Source organism: Podarcis muralis, chromosome 12 (assembly GCF_964188315.1).
Source record: "Podarcis muralis chromosome 12, rPodMur119.hap1.1, whole genome shotgun sequence".
NCBI classification, from domain to species: Eukaryota; Metazoa; Chordata; class Lepidosauria; order Squamata; family Lacertidae; genus Podarcis; species Podarcis muralis.
This window is the reverse complement of record NC_135666.1, coordinates 10,543,116-10,567,274: the sequence shown is the minus strand read 5'-3', so window position 1 is coordinate 10,567,274 and position 24,159 is coordinate 10,543,116. Positions and strand designations below refer to the sequence as shown.

Here is a 24,159-nt window from a genome sequence, read left to right as displayed (position 1 = left end):
TGGTTTAACCCATAGCGCCAAATACTTATCCCCAAACAAAATTCAAACTCTGGAAAACTTCGGAAGCGGTCCCCAAGGAGGGCAGGGGAATAATCAATCCCAAATCTGGGCACAGGTGGAAGTGTACAATATGGGCATGGTCTTGGGGAGACTAGTTCAGCTTTCTAAAATCCCAATTTCTTAGTAAAAAGTGGGTTTCTAGTCCTTATGATTATGAATACCAGCCAGAAAGTGTGCAGGCAATGTCTAGTAATATTTGAGAACTCAGAGGAACTTCTGAATCAAGAGTGGCAATAGCTACTCTGTTTATATCTGCTGTGAACCACTTTAGACAGCAGCATTCGCAGAAAGGGAGGTACATTTGACTTGAAAAAGATTTCCACTAGCCAGAGAGGCTGAAGCTAAAACATAGCTCCTTGCTGCTCTCTATGATTAGCATAATTTATTCTGCTAAACAGTAAAAACATTGGTGTGGAAAAGGCACCCCCAAATTCGGCCCTCCAGATGTTTTGGGACTACAATTCCCATCATCCCTGACCACTGGTCCTGTTAGCTAGGGATGATGGGAGTTGTAGTCCCAAAACATCTGGAGGGCCGAGTTTGGGGATCCCTGGTGTAGAATAAGAGTAATAGTGCAACATTTTTCAGGTGCACTTTTGGGAAGAATTTACAATTACCACGTGGTCCTTTTAGGACACTCACCTGAGTGGTAGCCAAAAATGTCCCCAAAAATATCAGTTATACCACTTACAATTTCTTTCTGTAAACCACAACAAAACCCAGAACATAAAATATCTCAAAACCCAGGACATAAAGTATCTCAAGAAATCACATTGGGTATAAATAAGTCATTCAATGAAACCTGATCCAGGCAGCAGAAATAAGCGCAAAACAGAGTTTTAATTCAGACTGAGACTGATAAGTCCACTGATGTTTGTCATTGGAGCGCATTTTTGTCCCAGGCTATACTACGAATTTAGGATAAAAAAAATACCATGGAGTTCTTAAAACAAATATTGATCCAGGAATGCAAGACTTAAGCACACATTGATTTGTTTTGAGATATTTTACTACCCCTGAGAAGCACCAGAATTTGGTTTGGGGCAGTAAAATGCCCCCCAAACCATTTGTGTACATTACAAAAATAATAATGTTGGTTTAAGAAGGTTCAACAGGTTGCAGGTTCAGTCTGACTTGCTACAGCTCTTCAGTTTGTTTTACATGACACGCCACCCAGCCCAGGGCCCCAGATTTCCCCTTGTATCTCTTGAAATATAAGGCAGACTCATTAAATTCACATTTATCCTGCATGCGCTCCATCTTTTGCTAGAGCATCAAAGGCAGTGGAAGCGGAAAGCATGCTTTGCTGAGTCATGAGTGACATGCATTTTAATAATCTGTTTAAAGCAGCCCATAATGCAAGCACTTTGTTGAATTAGAGCCATCAACCCTGTGCTTTCGCATACAGATCTGTGCATATATATTACGGTTAGGCTGCAGAGGCAGGCTAGGTAGCTAAGCTTCTCTTGGATAAATATATGCTCCCGAAAGTGTCTGAGCTTTCAAGCTGAACAGAGCAACTACATTCGATCCTTGCTATAAAAAAAACCACCCGCACTTACTTTTTTAAAAAAATATATATATATCAAAAAATCAAAACAGTGCATTCACTCCAAAATGTACTTAGGAAATAGAAGAGACTGAAAATGCCGGGCCGTCAAATGTGGATAAAGAATGACATTTGCCTTGCCTTACATTCTGAGCCTGATTGCACTGACAGCATCCGTAGAGCAAAAATGCAGCCGCCCCAAGAACTCCCAGGAAATGTCATGAGGTGTATTTGTCTTGTGGCCAATGAATATGGTTGGGAGCGAGAAATCTGACCCTCGGCCCCAGCAGTGCAGAGCAAAAACGCCAAATAAAAATCGCAGCTTCGGCTCTCCAAGAGGAACAACCACAAGTTATTCCCCCAGGTTTGACTTCCTGCGCCCAATGTCACAGAATCATAGAAGCACCAGGTCGAAAGGGACCCGTGGGTCATCCAGCCTGACCCGCTGCAATGGCAGGAATCGGAACTAAAGAACCCCGGACAGACGGCCACCCAACCTGCAATGAAGGAGAGGCCACCACCTTCCAAGGCACTGTGCTCTCCTGGCACGGAAAAGTACCACAGGCCCTCTTGATGTCTCTGGTTCTGCAGGGTTTAATTTTCATTGGGGGGACAAGTGTGGGGGGGAGAGTGAACATGCAGTCCCTTCTTGTGCATCCTGCTCACAGAAAAGAAACAGATGCAGCACAGCTGGACACCCAGTGCCACAGCGAGGTCAGAAAAGCCTCTTTCTTGTATGAGATCATTTGACAAGAGGCCTTTGTCATTGTGTTCGATGTTGGCACTGGTGAAACGCGACCAAGCCTTGCTTCTTTGATTCTAGGTGAAGGACCATTGGTGGAGAATTTGCCGAATGTGCAGAAGAGAGAGTTTTTGGATTTGATATCCCGCTTTATCACTATCCGAAGGAGTCTCTAAGCGGCTAACATTCTCCTTTCCCTTCCTCCCCCACAACAAACACTCTGTGAGGTGAGTGAGGCTGAGAGACTTCAGAGAAGCGTGACTGGCCCAAAGTCACCCAGCAGCTGTGTGTGGAGGAGCGGAGACGCGAACCCGGTTCCCCAGAAGGTCCCAGCTTCAATATCTCAGCATCTCTTGGCAGAATCAGGCAAGTCAAAGCCAGATGCAACCCACTGCTGTCACGGCGCTGTCAGGCAAAGGAATGTCCAGAATTAATTCTTTGTTGTCACTTCCCCACAGGTCCACATGCACAGCCTCCTAACTCAGTTCCTGAGCAGCCGCCCTACTTTTGCTGCCTGTTGAAAAGTATTGTGGAACTCGGAAAAATTGACAAAACAATCTCGTGACATGCCATGCTGTAGACAGGGCCTCCTGTTCAAAATGGACTTGGGGGAAAATCCTACTAAATGTGAGCAAGTCCAGGAGATATCCTAAAGTATTTTTGTTCTGTGAACCACCTTGAGACCTCCAGGTATAGGGCGGTATATAAATTCAATAAATAATAATAAGTGCACTTGGGAAAAGGCATGTCCTTCAGTCCTGCCTCTCTCAGCTACTCCTAGGTGTGAACGCGATAAGACAGTTGCTGCAGAAGAGAGCCTCTGCCCTTGACCACACCTGAGCTGCGTGCAAGCTGGTGAAAACTGCGTCTGCATGTAACGGGCTTCTGTTCCTCCATCTCCAATACTCTTCTGGCCCTGGGCATAGCTGTCAACTTACAGATTTGAAAATAAGGGACCAGCAGCCTCGAAAATAAGAGATCAGCAGCCAAATTAAGGGATTTTAGTCAACCAGCAGCCAAACGAGGCCTCAAGCGGTGGTTCCCACAGCGCAGCAACCCAGAAAAGGGGACGCAGCAAGGAAAACCACTGTCACCTCTCCGCTGGGAAGCGCTGAGCAAAGGCGAGTCCCCAGGCAATGCGGCCGATTTGATCGGCACAAGGCATGCAAGCTCCACCCCCAGTCGTTCTTAGACCCCTTATTGGGTGAGCAACGCAGCCAAGCAACACAGCTGGAGCCTCCCTCCTCCCTGGCCGGCAGGCAGGGAGGGAGAGGAGCTGCTTCTTTTGAAACCTGGGAAATTTAAGGGACATCATCAATAAGGGACAGCAGCGGGACACAGCACTGGGATAAGGGACTTTCCCGCCAAATAAGGGACGGTTGACAGCTATGGCCCTGGGAGACAGGGAAGCAGGAGAGGTTGGGCAGGAGGGAGGAGGAAGTATGGAAGCCCTCGACTTTGCACCTCCTTCTGCCTCTGACTCGCATCCTCTGGCCGTTTCAGGCTCCCCCAGATTGCCAATTCCCTTTTCCAGGTCAGCGTCCAAGCTCCACATCTCCTGGTGCCCGCATCTCAGTGCGACTGACCCCTAACCCTCTGCTAAACTGGCATCTGCAATATGAGTCCTGGCCACCCACAGCAAAGGCACTGAGCAGAGCAGCAAGCACTGATAGCTTTCTTCTCTGATGGGCTACAGCAAGAAGCCTGGATGCCTTAATATTAAACCGGGTGGGGGCGTGGGATAAATAAAAAGAGTGTTGGATAGGAGTCAGATGTCTTGCTGGGCGGAGAGGTTCCCGTAACAGATCCTTCCCCACACACCCTCTTTGAGAAAGCATCCTCTGTTTTGCCATCTTCGCCACGGGACGCTCCTTGCAGATGGCCCTCTAAGCCCAGCAAGGTTTGACATTCCTCTAATTGGAAGGAGCGCAGCTGAAGGTAAAATAAAGTGACTCTGAAAAGCTTTGGCCTCATCAGAAAAGCCACCTGCTTGGAGGCCTGAAAGCCTTCCATCGGATCTTTAAGTGAACTTCATGCAGAGAGACGGGGAGGAAGCTGACAGAGGGGATCGCTAGCAGGTCAAGGGGAGCCAAGGCAGCCAGAAAAGGGGAGCCAGAGGAGGGAAGGATGACTGCAGGGCAAACAGATAATCCAAACGGGGCAGGGGGGAGTGTGTTCCAGTTTTACAGCTCACTGAAATAACAGCAGGAGGTGCCCCCTGAGCATGCACAGAGAGTTTTCTCTTTGCCACTGTATGCCATCTTCAGCGGTAAACAATGAGTGTGATATCTTGGGACTAGGACACCTGAGCCTCCAGGACAAAGGATGAAGCCTCTGGCCGCCACGAGTTCCAGCACTCCATGCTAGCAAATAAACAAGGAGAAATGGCCACAGAATTCAGCTTTCCAATAAAAAATAAAAATCTTAAGTGTTGTTTTTAATAAACAAAACAAACGGGTTTCTATCCCTCGTGAGTGCAAGTTTAAGACAATGACTTCAGGTATCCCAAGCATCAGTGGAGCGCTTGAACAACATTCACAGTGCTATGATTTCCCTTTTTTTCCTGCATAGCCAAAAAACCAAGGAAAACCAGAATGAATTATGCAAAGTCTGAGAAAGTATGCAAAGGTGTTCAATTTGTATCATGTATAATTCAGCTTGTTTTGATGCAGGATTTATATAGAAATATATTGGTGCAAGAGCACACACAGCATTTGACACTGTGTTCCCCCAGCTGGTGCCTTCAGAATATTTTGGGTTACAGTTCCTATCAGTCCCAGCCAGCATGACTAATGGTCAGGCATAATGACATCCATTTGGGGAAGGCTGGTTTTAAGGTTTGCAGATTTTGTTTCCTTTTCCTACGCTGTATATTACTACCCTGCTCCCCACAAATACAGATCTCTAAATCCTAATTTAAGTTGGTTCCAACCCTCACGTATATATCGATAAATAGGAGCGACATGCTCAGAATGCAATCACATGTCATGTATTTTCCACCATGCAGAGGTCTGATGGAGACAACCCAATCAAAAGGATATGAATGTACCAAAATTTTAATTGCTGCTCTTCTGATTCGATGAAAAGGAGTAAGTATATACAAGGCAGGAGTGGCACTAAATCGAAAGATTGTCTTCCCTTTGTTCAGTACTATAAATGTCTGGAAAACAAAAGAGAGAGTGAAAGAACATTTAAGGTCTGCATTATACGCTCACAAGATAGGACCCTCCAGAAACCAAAGGCTATTGTATTTCCTACTCATAAAGTACATGCCAAACGATCGCACCACCATTCCTCTTTGGAAACGAAGAGATAAAGGCATTGTTGCCCAGGCAAAAGAATTAAGCTCAATAGTCCAGGCTGCTCTTCTTAGAGTACAATGCATAATAGCCAGGGGGAGCATGCATGTACAAAAATATCTGTGCCTCATTGCCACTTTAACAACACATATGTAGAGCAAGGTCATTGCTATAGAGTGCAAAATATCATGCGTTGTTCCACATGTAAAATAGCAGACCCTACATGGGTCTCTTTTCAAAAAGGGCAGGGTCACCATCTTCTATGAAACTGCCTCCATTGTGTAACACCTATTTGCACAGTCCTATTTGCACCATATTTTTAAACCTACCACTTGTTTAGGACACCCATTCTCAACTGCAACGGTCTATTTCCACTCCAGGAGCAGGGGGGAAAAACAGTGATTTGCTGTCACCTACCTTCCATGCATTAGGATACGGGTGGACAATTCCGCAACCCCCCTAAATGCAGCATTCTGGACCAGCTATATTTTGTCATACGTGCTTCACTAGCATTGTCCACTACCCCCTGCAGGGCTCCTCCGAATTTAAAAGCAGAGTTGCAAGTAGAAATCCAGCAAGTTAAGCCTTCTTCCATCATCGCTACGTCTGCCTGCCTAGAAAAAACTTGACCTCTGGAATCTCTGCTCTCACCCAGTTTTTAATAGCACGCTAACCAAATGCATTGCCCTTCTCCTGTAATACGATCGATTAAGTGAAATGATACATTCACATGCCCCTAGTTCAGGATTCTGGCACGGTTTTTAGTATTAACGCCACTCCTTCCCTCCCCTTCCCAATGACACAGAGTCACCAGATTTCCAGATTTCACTTAAAAAGAAGATAGTGAATTTGAAGCATTTGTGGAACCGGATAGACGAGACAAAATATACAGGCACTATCCTTCTCATTTTTTGCTGGTGAGACATTAGACTGCTCTGTGTTTTACTTTTGCCTCCCCCCCCAAATATATATATATATATCCTGCGGACGCCCACATCTCCACCCTCAACCCCGGTCATCCATTTTCCAAACATTAAGCTCTGGGAGTTTCGAACTCCTAATTCTTGCATCCTTAAACGAAGGAGGAATTATTTCCACTGGGGAAAGAGGTGGGGCAGGGAGGAAGAAGAGGGGGAATCCACGCCTCTCCCACTACCTCCCGCTCTCGCTCTCCCCCTCCGCCATCTTTAACAACAAGCGCAGAGCGGGTGGGAATGACCTTGTGATCGCTGTAGAAAGGGTCAATATCCTCCAAAGGTTCCCCAATGAGCTCCGACGGAGGAGAGCCGTAGATGTCGGGCAACTTCTTGCAGGCCTGTAAGTCAAACTGAGGCCGCAGAATCTCCTCGTCACCCAACTGTTCCCTGTATTCCTGCTTGGCGCTCCTTGCGATCTTTTCGGCGATCCGCTTCTCGATCGCAGCCAGGGATTCGGGCGTGAACCGGTGGAAGCTGTTAGAACCCAGTGGCAACAAGAAGTCGGCCATCTTTTCATCCTGATTCTTCTTTGTACTGGCCTTTACTCCTAAAAGTAAAAAACAAAACAAAACAGAGAAAAAAACCTGAAAAGAAAAGAGAAGAAAAAGGGCAATATTAGGCAGGTAAACAAGAAATGGCAAACAATTTAACAAATGTGGCTTGGTAACAGGCTCTTGAGTTGCGCGGCGAGTTCCCGCCTCCCACCAGTGGAAATAACGACACAGGACACCAGTATTAAGCTTAATGGGCTAAAATTGGCCACAACTTTATTGGTTATAGGTGATGAGCGGTATTGGCTTAGGCATTGGTCCTAATCGACTACCCGGCTTCAATCTGTCTGCCTGCAGGCCGGGAAGGGTTAACACCAGCAGGGGGAGCCTTGCTGCTGCACATCAACTAGGCACTCCCCCGGGGTCACCGCTCGGGGGTGTGCCTTGGGCCCTGGCCTCCATAGGCTTCGGATGGGGCCACGCCCCCCAGAATCCTTTACCGGACTACTCTTCAGTAACCAGGGGAGGTGATGGCACTCCAAAGTTTACCTCCGGAGGGAAGGTAAACGGCGTTTCCATGTGCTGCTCTGGTTCGCCAGAAGCGGCTTAGTCATGCTGGCCACATGACCCGGAAGCTGTACGCTGGCTCCCTCGGCCAGTAAAGCAAGATGAGCTTTCGAACTGCTAGTTTGGCAGGAGCAGGGACCGAGCATCGGGAGCTCACCCCGTCGCAGGGATTCGAACCACCGACCTTCTGATCGGCAAGCCCTAGGCTCTGTGGTTTAGACCACAGCCCTAGAAAAAACAACATGTGAATAACACTTGGGGATTGGGGTGGTCATGTTCAAAAAAATACCCCACATACATTTTCCCCTTTCTGCTTTGTCCCCGATACTAACACTTGCCAGGCCTGAAAGAACCTTCTTCACCAGCAAAGGTCTGTCATAGAATCACACAACTGGAGAGGTGGAAGAGACCCTGCAAGGGCAATCCAGTCTAACCCCCCACAATGCAGGAATACCTCCATTGGGGTAAACGGGTGCTTTGCCCCACCAATCTCGGTCTGCCTTCAACCACCCCAACTGCCTAGCTTCGTACTTACAACCAGCCTGGGGTGGCACTAAATGTCACCTTCCTTCTCCTTACTGTCAGTGTTGTCCCATTGTAGAACTCAGCAGGGAGAAGGATAGGGTCAAAACTAAAATTGGCTGTACCTAGAATGAGTTGTCTCCTTCATGGATCACTGCCTTGTCATGGCGAAGGGGCTGGAATAACTCAGAGAAGCTATGAGCTATGCTGCGCAGGGCCACCCAAGACGGACAGGTCATAGTGGAGAGTTTTAACTAAAAGTGATCCACCTGGAGAAGGAACCGGAAAGCCACTCCAGTATCCCCGCCAAGAAAACTCCATGGACAAAATAACATGAGTTTGGCCAAGCTGCAGGAGGCAGTGGAATACAGGAGTGCCTGGCGTGCTCTGGTGTATGGGGTCACGGAGAGTCAGACACGACTAAATGACTAAACAAGAAGAAGAATGAGCTGTGGTTGCATGTGTCATTGGCTCTAGCTCCACCTAGTGTTGGCCTCCTGCCATACACCCTACTGGTTCCCAGTGGCAGCCAGCCACCCCTGTCCTTCACACATCTCATGGTGACATTTCCTTTTAAAAACTAGATATATGGACACACATTGGAGCCTCTGCATTCTTCTAAGAGAGTTGCTAGATTGTGCCTGGAAGGCCTTGTGGTGGCAGGACTGCGGTCCCTGCTGTTTAGCGAGCAGTTCCTAGATAATTCACGGCCGTTATTCTTCGCAACGCCCGCAAGTTTGTCAGCAAACAAAGCTTCAACTGATCACAGCATGACAAAGGGAGTATTTATTGACTCAATTTATGTGAATGGAGCATCCCTTCACATTGCCAATTCTCCCCGTTCCAACTTTGTTTTACGATGGACTCATTACATTGTTATTGATCGCAGGCACATCACAGGAAAACAACTTCCATACCCATCCCCTTAAAATAAAAAAAGGAAGAAGAAGCACTTTGCCTTGCTGCCAAATTCAACACAGTGTAGGAATACAATGAGTCACACGTAGGCCTGGACTTAAAACAAGATGCCACCCTTTTTAGTCAAACCTAGCCTGTATTTCACTTCACAGTTGACCTCGTCTTCCCTAGGAGGAGGAAACTAAAAAACAAAGAGACAACTAAAAGGGGGGATGTGATGGAGCCAATCCTTGCTGGTGGTGGGACAACGATGAGTGGTCAGAGGGAGAAGACTGGAAAGATGAAGTGTTGGAAGCTGGAGGGTAACAGGACTTAGTGAGCTGGGAGAGTCTGTGGCAGAGAGGAGTCCAGAATTAGAGGCAGCAGCTGAAGCAAGAGAACAGGAGGAAGCAGGTTGATGAAGTCATGGGTTTCCCCCCTCCTGCTGCAACAAGCTCCCCTCCCAGAAACAGAAGAGGCTTGAAAAGGGCAAGGCAGAGGTTGGTTGTATGCCGATGCAGTCTCTGATTGCTTGGAAGAAGCTTGGAAGACGGCTGTGAGGAGGTGGGGACTTTCAGTCTCAGCAACCGATTTCCAGGGAGGAAGACCACTGGGAATTAGCTGCTGAGCTCATTAAGCCTGACACTGGAGAGGGTGTTTTTGCTAATAAGAGTTAACTTCTACTTTAGCTCCGGCATGCACCAGTGACAGTCAGTTGCTGGAAAGCACAGGAGGGGAGAAGGCCCTGAATCCTGATTGGGGGCTTCCCACAAGCATTTGATTGGCCACTGTGAGAACAGGATGCTGGACTAGATGGGCCATTGGCCTGATCCAGCAGGGCTCTTCTTATGTTCTTGCAAGATCATGGCATCCCCAAAGGATCCTGGGAGCCATCATTTGCTAGGGGTGTTGGGAATTGTAACTCTGTGAGGACTGAACTACAGTTCCCATGGTTCTTTTGGGAAGCTACGAGCTCCAAATTGAAGGAGTGGATGTGATGGAGGCCACTATCTTGAAAGGAACAGAGGGATAACTGCATGCAATCTGAAAAAACAGGAGGTGGGATGATTGCCCCTGTGTCCTCCCCAAAAGGGCGCTGCTACTGTGGAATCTGGGTCCTTCTCGTCTTTCTAAAATAGTTATATTCCCCCTTTCAACTCTGTTTACAAAGAGGTTGACAACAAGGTTAAAACAGCCAATTTACAGCAAAAGAAAAATAATACTGAAATGTCAATAAGGCCAACAGTCATAGAATAAGAAAGAAAAAATAGGGGTGGGGGGATCATTTGCTGGCACAAAAAGAAAGCAAAAATGTCTGCAGTGAAAGGACAGGCCCTGACAACAAAGCGACACAGAATTGCTAAATTCAATATCTAGTTTGGGATCCGTATTTTTATTATTATTGTATTTTATTATTATTTTTTATGAGAGAGCCTCTCTAGCAGTCTTTGACAGAAGGGCAGCCTACATGTTTATAGAACAGGGGGCCAAGTAAAAGCTTTGGAGAACAATCCTGCTTTTATCCGGCGGCTACAAGACTGGAGGCAGGCAAGAGAAAGATGGCCCTGGGGAGAGCGTTCTGCAATGGGGAGGGAGGCGGCAACAAAAAAGGCTCCATCTCAGGACACCCATCCACCTCACGCCAGAAAGCCGAGGCACCCAGAGAAGGTCGTACAGCAATGGATCTTACACGCTGTGGTTCCCGAAGGGTGTGGCAGAAAAGGATGGCGAGAAATTCAATGACAATCAAACTCACTGACTTTGCATACATACTTAAAGTGCATATGCAAGAGTCTCATTTATAATTATACTTTGGGAACGATTCGTGTTCCTATATAGCTGCATTGTCTTATACTTTCTGGACGTCCCGTGATCATATTATAAAGCAGGTCCGTTCTAGGTTATAAATCAAGCGCTGCTAGGAGCTGTTTCTTTTTGTTTCCCAATGTATTTCTTATAAATGAAAAAAATTGGTGTGGCACGAGCAAGTTACTCTTCTTAAACTGTGGCCCAGAGAAATTTTTTTGAGAGCCACTGTCTTACAGGGTGAGCAAGACCATATGGGAGCTGAAAGTCCATGGGATGCCTTGGTCCCAAGTTGTAGGGCGGTGTGTGGATGTGCTTTAAGCCAACGCCAACCCTTCCAGTTGAAGCCAGAAGTCAGAAAATCCAATGAAGTGTCTTTTTTAAAAAAAACAACAACTGGTGAGTAGGGATGATGGGGGATTTTGACATAAATTAATTGTGGAGGTTGCCAATGTTTGCTTATTTATCCCATGTCTGAACAGAAATCAGTCCAGTGAATATATGTATCTGCTGTGGTTGTAAAGTGATGGGGACATGTACTAGGATAACCATCAATTGACAGGAAGTCGGATCTGAACCAATGATTCAAATTACAAGAAAGGAGAAACTTTAGGAGGTGTTCAGTGGTGGTTTGGACGACCTTGGAAGGTGATAGACTTTCCTTCCTTGGAAGTTTTTAAACAGAGGCTGGATGACCATCTGTCAGGGATTATTTAGCTGCGATTCCTGCCTTAGGGTCTCCTCCAACTCTACAATCCTATGATACTAACACCTGCAGAAACAAATCAGGATAAATAATCTGTATTGTCTGTTCTGCAAACAAAACAGAATGCATTCTTAATAAAGAGCCCACACGGTATAACGCCTGTACAAACTTTCTGTAACAAATCATGGTGAATGCACAATAAAGAGGTTGTCTGGAAAAGACCCTAAAACTATTCACACTGGCAGAAAAAGGGCCAGGTATCATTCGTGCAATTCACAACCACATGAATAGCTTTTCTGCAGCAAACAGCAGGCCCATGGGGATCAGAACCTGGGCAAAGGATGGGGGGCATTGACCCTTTGCTGCCATTGCAATCCCAATGAGGATTGCTTCCAATTTGCATTGGGGAGGAAAGGTCCCATTCGTGTCAATGAAAGCTCTTCTTCCAATGCCAAAATAGCAGGTGTCCAGTCTGAATTGGGACCCCAGTGCGAGGGGGTGGGGAGCAAAGGGGGGAAGGCTTCTCCCATGCTGGGGTCCTATTGACTTTCACAAAAAACTATTCTTGTAAGTGTTAATTGCACAAAGGGCATCTCACCTAGTTTTTGGACTGGCGTGCCTTCTTTTCCCCAAATCCCTGCCCTGCCAACCCGTCTAAGAATGTAACCTCGCATCCCCAATGAACCTCTGCTCTAAATTAACAGCTCACACCATCCACTAAGGAACAGAACATGCACAAACAAATATCCCTGTAAGTCTTACGTGACTTATAATAACAACAACCAAGTCTCAGAACTCTATGAGCCAGTCTGCTTACCATCTCCTCCTGAAATGCTTTTCTAGCACGGGGGCAGGTCGTGCTGCCTGAGAACTGAGCAGGAAACAATAGCTTATAATTGGGTAACCTGTACTCTTTCACCTTGGATAAAGGCCCCATCTACCTTAAAAAACAAACCCTGCATTAGGGAAGTTGTTATGTACTGAGTTGAATAGAATCCAAAATGCAGCAGTCTGATTTTGCTGCCAAGGAGTGTGGTGGAGTCTCCTTCTTTGGAGGTCTTTAAGCAGAGGCTTGACAACCATATGTCAGGAGTGCTCTGATGGTGTTTCCTGCTTGGCAGGGGGTTGGACTCGATGGCCCCTGTGGTCTCTTCCAACTCTGTGATTCTATGATTCTATGATTGGTCCTAGAACAATAGGATTCAGAATGCAGCAGTATGATTGGTCCGCAGGAGCCACCCAATCCAGCTCCAGGTGGAAGTGAATCCACAACCTGATTGGCCTACAGGAGAATCCCGGAATTAGCCAATCACATGCAGCCCATTGTGTAAATAATATATATAAAGCAGATATTGTGGGAGAACTTCCATTCCTCCTCACCACTATGAGCTGAATAAAGAGCATGAAATCCACACTCAACTCCGAGTATATTTCAGAAGTGGTTAGTCATTTTATTTTTAAAAAATAAAGGGTTGTTTTTAAAGGTGTTATCTTCATAGTGCATGGATTTTTGTAAGTTTGATCCCCCTTGAAAAAGCCCTCACTGAATCCCACCACATTGGATAATTATCGCCCAGTTTCCCTGGGGCGTTATTGCAGTCAAACCAACAATTCATGTTTTGCCAGACAGGCACATGAAGGGGCTGAGGTTCACAGAGCTTTCATGTAAAATTTGCTAGAGAGAATTCTGTGATCTCACTTCCTTGGCAAGGAGCTGTAACACTACATACTTCCCCCCTTCCTGGGCAGCCTCCTCTTTCTTCATCATGCTTCCAAGCTGACCACACATGGAACAAGCTGGTTTTCTCCTCCTCTGGAGGCTAGGACCCAAACCAAAGGATTCCGGTTACAAGAAAGGAGATTCCAACTAAACATCAGGAAGAACTTTCTGACTGCAAGTACTGTTTGACAGTGGAACAGACTCCCATAAAGGTTTTTAAGCAGAGGTTGGGTGGCCATCTGTCATTGATGCTTTAGTTGAGATTCCTGCATCGCAGGGCATTGGACCTCAGGGTCCCCTTCAACTCTACAATTCTAATGTGAAGAAGAAGAAGAGGAGTTTGGATCTGATATCCCACTTTATCACAACCCGAAGGAGTCTCAAAGCGGCTAACGTTCTCCTTTCCCTTCCTCCCCCACTTTAAACTGCTTTAAAATGCTTCTCAATAAAGGCATTGTATTTCTGAGCCATGAGACCTCTGGGTAAAGGTAAAGGGACCCCTGACCATTAGGTCCAGTCGTGGCCGACTCTGGGGTTGCGGTGCTCATCTCGCTTTACTGGCCGAGGGAGCCGGCGTACAGCTTCCGGGTCATGTGGCCAGCATGACTAAGCTGCTTCTGGCGAAGCAGAGCAGCGCATGGAAACGCCATTTACCTTCCAGCCGGAGAGGTACCTATTTATCTGCTTGCACTTCATGCTTTCGAACTGCTAGGTTGGCAGGAGCTGGGACCGAGCAACAGGAGCTCACCCCGTCGGGGGATTCGAACCACCGACCTTCTGATCGGCAAGTCCTAGGCTCTGTGATTTAACCCACAGCGCCACCCGTGTCTGGGTATAGGGCAGTATATAAATTCAATCAATCAATCAATGTATGTATGTTGGCTTCAATAGATTTTGGCGCCTTTACGAATTTCTCTTGCGTCTTCCCATCCAACAGTAAATGCAACCACACAGAAGGGGGCAGCCATCAGGACTTGCCATCCACTCAGCTCTGGCCCAAATGCACATCTGCATTTCATGGGCATTTCACCAGTCAATGGATATTTCTCCAAGCTACAGCATTAATGCATACATCAACCACTCTGTCTGGCAGACATTTGTCGGTAATGTAAAATTTCGATCCAACTTGGCCAGGTCTATATTTCTACACTAATGAATAAAGACAACTGATGATAATATCTGCCACTGTTGGCAAGTGTTTGCAATTCGATCAATAGGTTTCTAAGAACTTCCTCTTCTCTTTCCCTACCCAGTCGGTTTCCACTTCTTTTCCAGAGAACCAAGAGCTGAGAAATATGGCCAAGCAAGACATTTCCGGTAGTCCAGCAACTTTCGGAGCATTGCAAGTTCCCCACCCCTGTCCTAAAAGATAGTGCTTCGTTTTATACTTGCCTCTCACCGACCCTTAAAAATGACCCCCTGCGTACAGAAATCCAAGCTCATAGGTTCAATGGATTGCCTAGTAAAGGTTCTGGGTTCAATCTCTAGCACCCAGCAGTTAAAAGAAACAGGAGATTATGTGAAAGACATAGGAGCATGGGACACTATCTACCATAAGCACCTATTGGGTAGTGCCTGTGCCATCACTAATCACACACCATCCTAGCGACAAAGGAAGCTGCCTTATATGGAATAACACCATTGGTCCACCTGGTTTGGTACTATCTACACTAAGTAGCTGTGACTCTACAGGAAAGGTGGCTAACCTGCAGCTCTCCACTTGTTTGTGGATTCCAACTCCAATCGACCACTGCCAGTGTAGCCAACTGGCTGATGGGAGTTGTAGTCCAGCAACATGCAGAGCACCACAAGTAAGCCACCTCTGCCCTGTAGTGTTTTCGGGTAGAAGGCTTTCCCAGTTTTATCTGGAGATGCCAGGGACCGAACCTGTGACCTTCCACAGACGAAGCATGGGCTCTACCATGGAGCTACAGTGTTCTGCTTTAGACCCTAGAGCAGGCATGGCCAAATTTGGCCCTCCAGCTATTTTGGGACTTCAACTCCCATCATCCCTAGCTAACAGGACCAGTGGTGAGGGATTATGGGAATTGTAGTCCCAAAACAGATGGAGGGCCCAGTTTGGCCATGCCTGACCACCAGCCAGAGAAAACAATGCTGAGTTAGATGGACAGATAGCCTGGCCAGGTAGAAGGAGGCACATTGGGTTAGGACTCTGTGGCACTCTGCTTTCATGTATATTTCAGCCTTCCACATTTGGTACAGTCACCTGCGCAAGCGGATAATGCGATTTTCAAAAAGTTGACCCAAATAATGGTGAGCATCACTTTGCTACTGTTCTCTGCGGTTGCACATCTTGTTCCCCATTCCAAAAAAGCACAGGCAGCAGCATACAGCTGAATCATTGTTGCCCAGTTGCTTGGGGAACATGTTCCCCCACCAGAAGCACAGACAAATGTATAAATTAATGACGATCTGAATCACTCTTGCTGACTGCAGAACGCATGTGCAGCCAGCTTAATTGTGAAACAGCTTGCATAATTAAACCACTGAGCTCTTTGGTTTCCTGGATCTGAAAATAATATTCACAAACCTGCTTGGGATGCCGATCTTCAATATCGGATATGTTGGGTTCGCTTTGGGAGTGCAAGGTTGTGGGTATTTGCACCATCCCTGCCATGACTCCTGTCTAGGGCTGTTTGAGCAGTCTCCCTTTAGCTGGATGAGCTTCCTGAAACCTATTTGGGGAAGGACCATTGGCAGAGCATCCGCTTTGAATGCAGAAGGTCCCAGGTTCAACCTCCCAGCATCTCTTGGCAGGGCTGGGAAAGAGACCTGTCTGAAACCCAGGAGACCTGCAGCCAGTTAGTGTAGACCAGCATTTCCCAAACTTAGGTCTCCGTCTGTTTTTGGACTACAACTCCCATCACCCCTAGCCAGCAAAACGGCCGGTCAGGGATGATGGGAATTGTAGTCTGAAAACAGCTGGAGACCCAATTTTGGGAGGCGCTAGTGTAGATAATACTGAGGTGGAGGGACCAATGGTCTGGCTCGATATGGCAGCTTCATCTCTCTCTCTCTCTCCCACTCTCTCTCTCTCTCTCACACACACACACACACCATAATCTGCTTTGCACCAGTGGGATCAAATGTATTACCAGCCCAAAATGATCAGTTGGTTGTACTTCTGTAGCAGGGCCCTCCAGATGTTATTGGACTACAACTCACATCATCCCTGACCATACCAGTTGGGGCTTATGGGAGTTGGGAGTCCAGCAACATCTGGAGGGCCACATGTTTCTCACACCTGACCTACATATTCAGCACCTTAGCCAGCAACAACCCCACAACATCCCCCCCAATAGATTGGCCTGATAATGACCCTCTGGATGCGGGTGGCGCTGTGGGTTAAACCACAGAGCCTAGGACTTGCCGATCAGAAGGTCGGTGGTTCAAATCCCTGCGGCGAGGTGAGCTCCCGTTGCTCGGTCCCTGCTCCGGCCAACCTAGCAGTTCGAAAGCACGTCAAAGTGCAAGTAGATAACTAGGTACCACTCCGGCGGGAAGGTAAACAGCGTTTCCGTGCGCTGCTCTGGTTCGCCAGAAGCGGCTTAGTCATGCTGGCCACATGACCTGGAAGCTGTATGCCAGCTCCCTCGGCCAATAAAGTGAGTTGAACGCCGCAACCCCAGAGTCGGTCACGACCGGCCCTAATGGTCAGGGCTCCCTTTACCTTTACCTTACTTGCCTTTCCATACATGGATCCTGCTCCACGTTTTCGGTTTTTTTAAATTAATATTTTAAATTTGTAAACGAAAGCAAGTTCAGCTTTTAAAAAGCACACACAGGGCTTCACAAATCTAGGGCAGCACAGTTCCAGCACTTGATTTCTACTGTTGCCTCACTAGACTTGGGTACTGACTGACTACTCCGCTTTCAGAAAACTGTCCCTCCTCATTAAAAGAGCAGCAGCATGCATTGCCTAAGCAAAGTAATACATGCTTATCTGAAAGCCCGCTAGAGCATGTGGAACTGAGCTGGCTATCTCTGCGCCTGCTCAGTCCATTGGGGGCCATTCCCAAGAGTGCTGTCTGTGGCACATTGGGAGAAGACGGTGAATGAAACAGCTGCCAGTCTTGGCCAGCACCAAACAAACATTGCCACTGGTGAGGTGCTAGCTCAGAAGAATATCTTCTGGGTTAGGAAGAACAGCCCAGAAGCTGCCCCTGCCATCCCGGCCCTCCACAACATCCACCACCTAAAACTGCCGATTCACATGATATGGCCCTCAGGAACTTTGCATATAACAATGGATGAGCGCGTCTAAAAATGGAGTGTGCCGAGTGATACTAACAGACAAACTGCACATGCAGAGGAGACGCCTGAATACTATAGCCTCCCTGGAAGATCCTATTGGGGTGATGCCACACTCATATTTTGGAGAAGGCTGATATTTATAGATTTATTGGGTTCATCTGCTTCCTTCATGTCCATAAGCGTGACCCTCTACAATATATCAAAACATCAAAATGGAAAAGCAGCCTAAAATCAATACAGCCTATTAACGCGATTGAACCCACCTTGAGATTCACAATCATCAGCGTCTAAGCCACCAGTTCATCTAAAAACTATATGGGCTTTAAGGAAAGGTTTAACTCGTCCTTTGAAAAACTGGAATGCTTTGTGGAAGTCCATTATTGCTTATTGTTACGTTCTCAGCTAAGAGAGCATCCACAGAACAAGAAAGCCATGCTGATAAATACAGGCAAATCCCCATTTGTGCACAATTGGCATGCGCATGACCACGGCCGCATGCACCATTTTTGGCACCCAAGGGGGCGGGGCGGGGTGGAACAGGACAGGCCAAGTTTAAGAGCCTCCTGCTAATGCGCGGTGCCTCAGAACACAACCCCCATGTAAATGGGGAGTTGCCTTTACTGCAAAGTTGCATTGGAGAGCATTCTCACTGTGTAATCTTACGCATGTTTCCTCAGAAACACATCCCACCGTCTCCAACAAGGTCTGCTCCCAAGCAATTGTGCGTAGTATCAGAGCCTTAGTTCATTTTAAGAAGAGCAACGGAACACAGGAGATGAAACAATCTCTAAGGGCATGGTTGCACTATTGCCTTTTAGTTTATCTAGCATGTTTTCCCTTTTGTCCTTTCTAATTAAAAATAAAATAAAAGGCTGATTTTGTACAAATGCACGAAAGCATCTAAATCAGGTGTGGTTACCTCAGGCCAAAGACTACATTCTATTCCATACAACCTTCTGGAGGTCACATACCAGTAGTGTGCATGGCAGTGGAGCTATTAATGTGAATTTCACCCTTGTACAACAGGCTAGTTTCTACATACACTCATGCCCCCCTTCTGTTCTCCAACCAGACAAGCAAGAGGCATTATCTGTGGGATGTAATCCACTGGGAGCAGTCAAATACAACATTCCTTGTTTTCCTAGAGTGGCCATGCAAGGGAATGTTTGGTCCAGCCAGTCGAAAACTTCCTGTTCCTCCTGGCCTGGAGCATCCTTCCTTGCATGTGACTAGTGGGTGGGCGTGACCTTCCCAGACCTGGTAAAAGGACAAGGCATGCTGTCACTCTCTCTCTTTTCCATCTTCTTTTCGTCCTGCAAACTTCCTGGAATCAACTGCTGGCTGCCAGCCAAGCAGTTCCCCAGGTCATCTCCCTTATGGGGTAAACCTTTTTGTATATGTTTGTAACTTTAAGCCTTGAGCCTGCCTTCAAGGATCACACTGTGCTCTGCCTAATCGTGAGCAAACTTTCTTTTCATTGCTTATGAATAAGACCGTAGTGTCTTTATTCTTTTAGGAGGGATTCAAGGGGTCTTAGCAGGAAAATATCAGAACACATTTCAATCTGGACAAGCCAGATTGAATTGCGTATTGTCTTAAGAAACTCACACAAGTTTGCAACTAGTTTTCTGCTGTGTAAAGGGGAATGCAAACTCTGCTAAGTAAAGGAACTTGCTAACGCAAGTTAGGAAAGATATTAATTAATAATAATAATAATAATAATAATAATAATTTATTATTTGTACCCCGCCCATCTGGCTGGGTTTCCCCAGCCACTCTGGGCGGCTTCCAACAAAGATAAAAAATACACTAAAATGTCACATATTAAAAACTTCCCTGAACAGGGCTGCCTTCAGATGTCTTCTGAATGTCAGGTAGTTGTTTATCGCTTTGACATCTGATGGGAGGGCGTTCCACAGGGCGGGCGCCACTACCGAGAAGGCCCTCTGCCTGGTTCCCTGTAACTTGACCTCTCGTAGTGAGGGAACCGCCAGAAGGCCCTCGGAGCTGGACCTCAGTGTCCGGGCAGAACGATGGGGGTGGAGACGCTCCTTCAGATATACTGGACCAAGGCCGTTTAGGGCTTTAAAGGTCAGCACCAACACTTTGAATTGTGCTCGGAAACTTACTGGGAGCCAACGTAGGTCTTTCAAGACCGGTGTTATATGGTCTCGGCGGCCGCACCCAGTCACCAGTCTAGCTGCCGCATTCTGGATTAGTTGTAGTTTCCGGGTCACCTTCAAAGGTAGCCCCACGTAGAGCGCATTGCAGTAGTCCAAGCGGGAGATAACCAGAGCATGCACCACTCTGGCGAGGCAGTCCGCGGGCAGATAGGGTCTCAGCCTACGTACCAGATGGAGCTGGTAAACAGCTGCCCTGGATACAGATTTGACCTGTGCCTCCATGGACAGCTGTGAGTCCAAAATGACTCCCAGGCTGTGCACCTGGTCCTTCAGGGGCACAGTTACCCCATTCAGGACCAGGGAATCCTCCACACCTGCCCGCCTCCTGTCCCCCAAAAACAGTACTTCTGTCTTGTCGGGATTCAACCCCAATCTGTTAGCCGCCATCCATCCTCCAACCGCGTCCAGGCACTCACACAGGACCTTCACCGCCTTCACTGGTTCTGATTTAAAAGAGAGGTAGAGCTGGGTATCATCATAATAAACAATATATCCTCTCCTGCCACCCTCAACATTATCAAAGGTCGAGGGCACATTCCAGCCAGGCAAAAATACTCAAAGACTGTGCAAAGTAGGGCTCAGAATAGAGTGTGGCCCGCGAAGAGTCCTGAGGACCAAGTACAGAAGTCTGGAGAGACACGTTTGGCCTCCAGGTCGGAGACTCCTCATCCTTGGTCTTTATGAATGTATGGATTTACTTTATTACGGTCACAGACCAGCATAAGCATCTAAATAAATAGCATAACAGTATCTCTACATAGATTAAAACACATACATAAAATACTTGATTAAGCATAGGTAATGGTCTTTATGAAAACATCTCACTTTGGTGCTCTAACACAGATATATAGAAGCTGTGGTGCTGAGAAAGAGTTTGAGAGGAAGACCAGAGAGGTCAAATGCTATTTTAAGATGCACTCCTCAAAGCATCTCCTTCAAGATGCAAGCGGCAGAACACTAGGAAAGTCCTGCTGGAACAGGTTAAAAGTCCCCAGCATGCTGTTCTTTCAGTGGCCAATTGGATGCCGATGGGAAGCCAGCAAAACAGGGCCTGAGTGCAAGAGCATTCTTCCCACCTGCGATTCCCAGCAACTTGTATTCAGAGGCAGCAGTGGAAGGAGAACATAGCCACCACGTCCAGAGATGGCACCAACAGCAGGTCACCCGGTTTCTTGGCGATGGGGCCCAGTCCTAGCCAAAGCACAGGTGTATCTCCCTCCAGCCATCAGTAGCGCTCCAGCCCAGTTCAAGCATGTAGGGCGCACTGTTATGAACCTCCTGCATGGACTGTTCCACTTCAAAGTGCAGTATATAATGACATTTCCCCTTGCGTGGGTTTTCCATCAAATGGGTGATCACAGAGAATAGGCTGGCTTAAAATCAAGACCACTGATATCATTTTACAACTCCTCTATGATTTTAAAATCTCTAACAATAAAAATGGTATTTATACAGCTTCATCAGTGTGAGCACAGATCCCTGACCCAAAAGGGGTCACCATCCATGATTTAATAGAGGAGAGATGACAGAGGAAGGAGAAGAAAATGGAGCCAGGGATAAATGGGGAAAGAAGATGTGTTGTTGTTGTTGTTTTCGGATGGGTTTATGGTAAGTTGCAGAATGGGACTGTCAGGTGCTTGTTGCTCGTGAGTAACCAGGCAGGATTCCGACCTGTCTTTTAAAGGTTTTATTGTGCCAACTATTTACAGTGCAGAGCTAAAAGATTCATGTCCATCTTAGTCACTTGCAGAATCCGGGAGTGGCCCCTTCCGGCTTTCACCCCAACATAAGAACTTCAGCACCCCAAGCCTCCGCCATCCCTCCTTGCGTTTCACCCCTCTGCGCAAGGTGGGCAACGGAAGTGGTGTGTGTCCCTCCTGGCCAGCCTAGCTGGGTGAGGCGCTGGGGCTCTCCACAGCATCCTCCAGCCCTTTCCTTTCTTGGCTTGCCCCTTCCCTCTCTTCTCCACTGGAGGTGTGGCTTTCCCCACCGCTGGAAGAGGAACTACTCCTCAGGATTTTTGGAGGCTCTCTGTATCCCAGCCGCCCCCCTGCCTCCCTCCCCTGTTCCAATGGCAGTCCCCTGACAGGGATGGAAACAGTAGTGTAGCATGGGTTGTCAGCACCCGGGGCAAGGCAAGTAATTTGCGCCCCCTAACCCTCGCTCTCTCTCCGCACCGCACGGCACGCCTGGCACCCCCCCCCTCCACAGTGGGCGGCGACCCGGCGGCTCGGATCGGATTCGCACAGCCAGCACTGCGGTGAGAGAGAGAGAGAGAGAGAGAGTGTGAGCCAGGTAGGGGCAGAGAGCTGCGAGTGCGAGCGCCCCCCCCCCATGTTGCGCCCGGTGCGGCCGGCCCCCCCTGCACCCCCCACGCTACGCCACTGGATGGAAATGGGGGAGAACGTGGTTCTTGGGGATAGATTTGAAGGACACGTTTTAAGCTTTCTTTTCTTTGTTTAAGAAAAAATAATACCAGTACCCAAAGCCTGTTTCATGTACCTGAAGCCTGTAGAAGACAGGACTGAACCCTCTGCCAATCAGCTGATAGGTGGGAGGGGCTCAATCCTGCTCAGTTGGACTGTGTGAAGGAATCCCCACAGAGAATTCCCTTGCAGACCTGAGCCTGCAGAAAACAGAACAGAACTTCCTGTTCATCAGGTGATGTGTGGAGTGTTCATTCCTGCTCAATCTCTCAGCCCACCCACCCCACTCCCATAGGCCAACTGTGAGAGGTGGGTGGTCCCACTGGCCTGTCAAAGTTGCCCCACAGAGTGCAGGGAGATAATGATCCAGCTCACATGGCCTAAAGGGTTCCTTCACAGGTGGGGGGGAAATATGCCTTTACCATGAGAACCCCACTACCGCTGATTGGAAGATCTATTTCCTGAACCAACAACTGGTTGTTATAACATTTCAGAACATTGGGTTTGCAACTATACAGAACCTTAATAGATGCAGCCCACATGAACTGCAGAATTACATTCCCTTAAGAGAGACAATTCTTTATTTAGAAGCCTTTCAATGCCTGCAGAGATACCAGAATCAAATGGTTACGCGAAGGCTCAATGTCCAGAACTTTTCTGAAAACAAGGCTTGTAAATTATTGAGCGAAACAGTAATTCTTTTTTTGAGATGGAAAGTTAATGTCCGTGCTGTTTGGTCAGTGGAGCAATAAATATTAATAAATTAAGAGCTGAAACACACGGCAGAGGTCAGGTAGTTGGACAAAGGAACGGAATATCATTGCATATTAGCATGGACAGATAAAGAGGGGAGGACTTTCCTGCACCATTAACTGTGGTGTAAAAGAGGGAGCTTCAGCAGGTGGAGTTTGTCATGCAAACCGCACCTGCAGAAACGCCTGGTTAAAGGTGCAGGAGCCCCAGGCTCTGGACACCGCTTCACCTTCTGAAATGCCCTCTTTTAGGCAACTATTAAAGGTGCAGAAGGGACATGGGTGGCACTGTGGGTTAAACCACAGAGTCTAGGACTTGCCGATCAGAAGGTCAGTGGTTCGAATCCCCGCGACGGGGTGAGCTCCCGTTGCTCGGTCCCTGCTCCTGCCAACCTAGCAGTTTGAAAGCACACCAGCGCAAGTAGATAAATAGGTATCGCTCTGGCGGGAAGGTAAACGGCGTTTCCATGCGCTGCTCTGGTTTGCCAGAAGCGGCTTAGTCATGCTGGCCACATGACCTGGAAGCTGTACGCTGGCTCCCTCGGCCAATAAAGCGAGATGAGCGCCGCAACCCCAGAGTCGGTCACGACTGGACCAAATGGTCAGGGGTCCCTTTGCCTTTACCTTTAAAGGTGCAGAAGCCTCATCTGCTTTTACATCTGGGCCCTCTACCTGACCTGAACGGTATTCCAGATGAGCCTGGAGAGATAAGTGATGGTGTGTCCCGGTGCTTGTGATTACATGCTATTTCCTAGGACCAGTAGGAAACCCCCAGAAACAGATACTGTACATAGGAGCATGTCAAACTGCCTTAAACCATGTTTTGTTGAGCTCGGTGCTGTTGACACCAGCCGGCGGGGTTTTTCCAGGGTCTCAAGGAAGGGCCATTCCCAGTCCAACCTGGAAATTCCAGATACTGCATGCAAATGATGTGCTCTAACCACTGATGTTACAGTCCTTCCCATATAATATGCAGTGCAAACTACACCTGTCTACTCAGAAGGAAGCCCCACCGAGCTGAATATGGCTTACTCCCAGATAAATGCATAGAGGATTGCAAGCCTTATTGTTCCGTTTACAATGCTCAACCTCAGAAGTGCCACCTGCTTGCAGTGTAAACACAAATCTCTTTTACACAGAAAGGCAGCTTTCAACACCATCTGTTTGAGAGATGGGCACGATTCAAT

General features: G+C 47.5%; 1 protein-coding gene across 10 annotated transcripts in view; it reads right to left on the bottom strand.

Annotated features, from left to right (window-relative positions):
* Positions 1–24,159, bottom strand: part of LOC114607605 (sodium channel protein type 5 subunit alpha-like) — a 301,831-nt gene that overhangs the window by 210,247 nt on the left and 67,425 nt on the right. For 9 of the 10 annotated variants that reach the window (XM_077936723.1, XM_077936714.1, XM_077936718.1 and 6 more), the window contains exons 2-3: positions 6,870–7,211; positions 5,394–5,511 (exon numbers count right to left, since the gene is read on the bottom strand). In XM_077936723.1, coding sequence (XP_077792849.1) covers positions 5,394–5,511; positions 6,870–7,136 — 385 coding nt within the window. In that variant the 5' untranslated portion in view covers positions 7,137–7,211. The remainder of the gene's footprint in view (positions 1–5,393; positions 5,512–6,869; positions 7,212–24,159) is intronic. The other variant, XM_077936715.1, reaches the window with a different exon arrangement.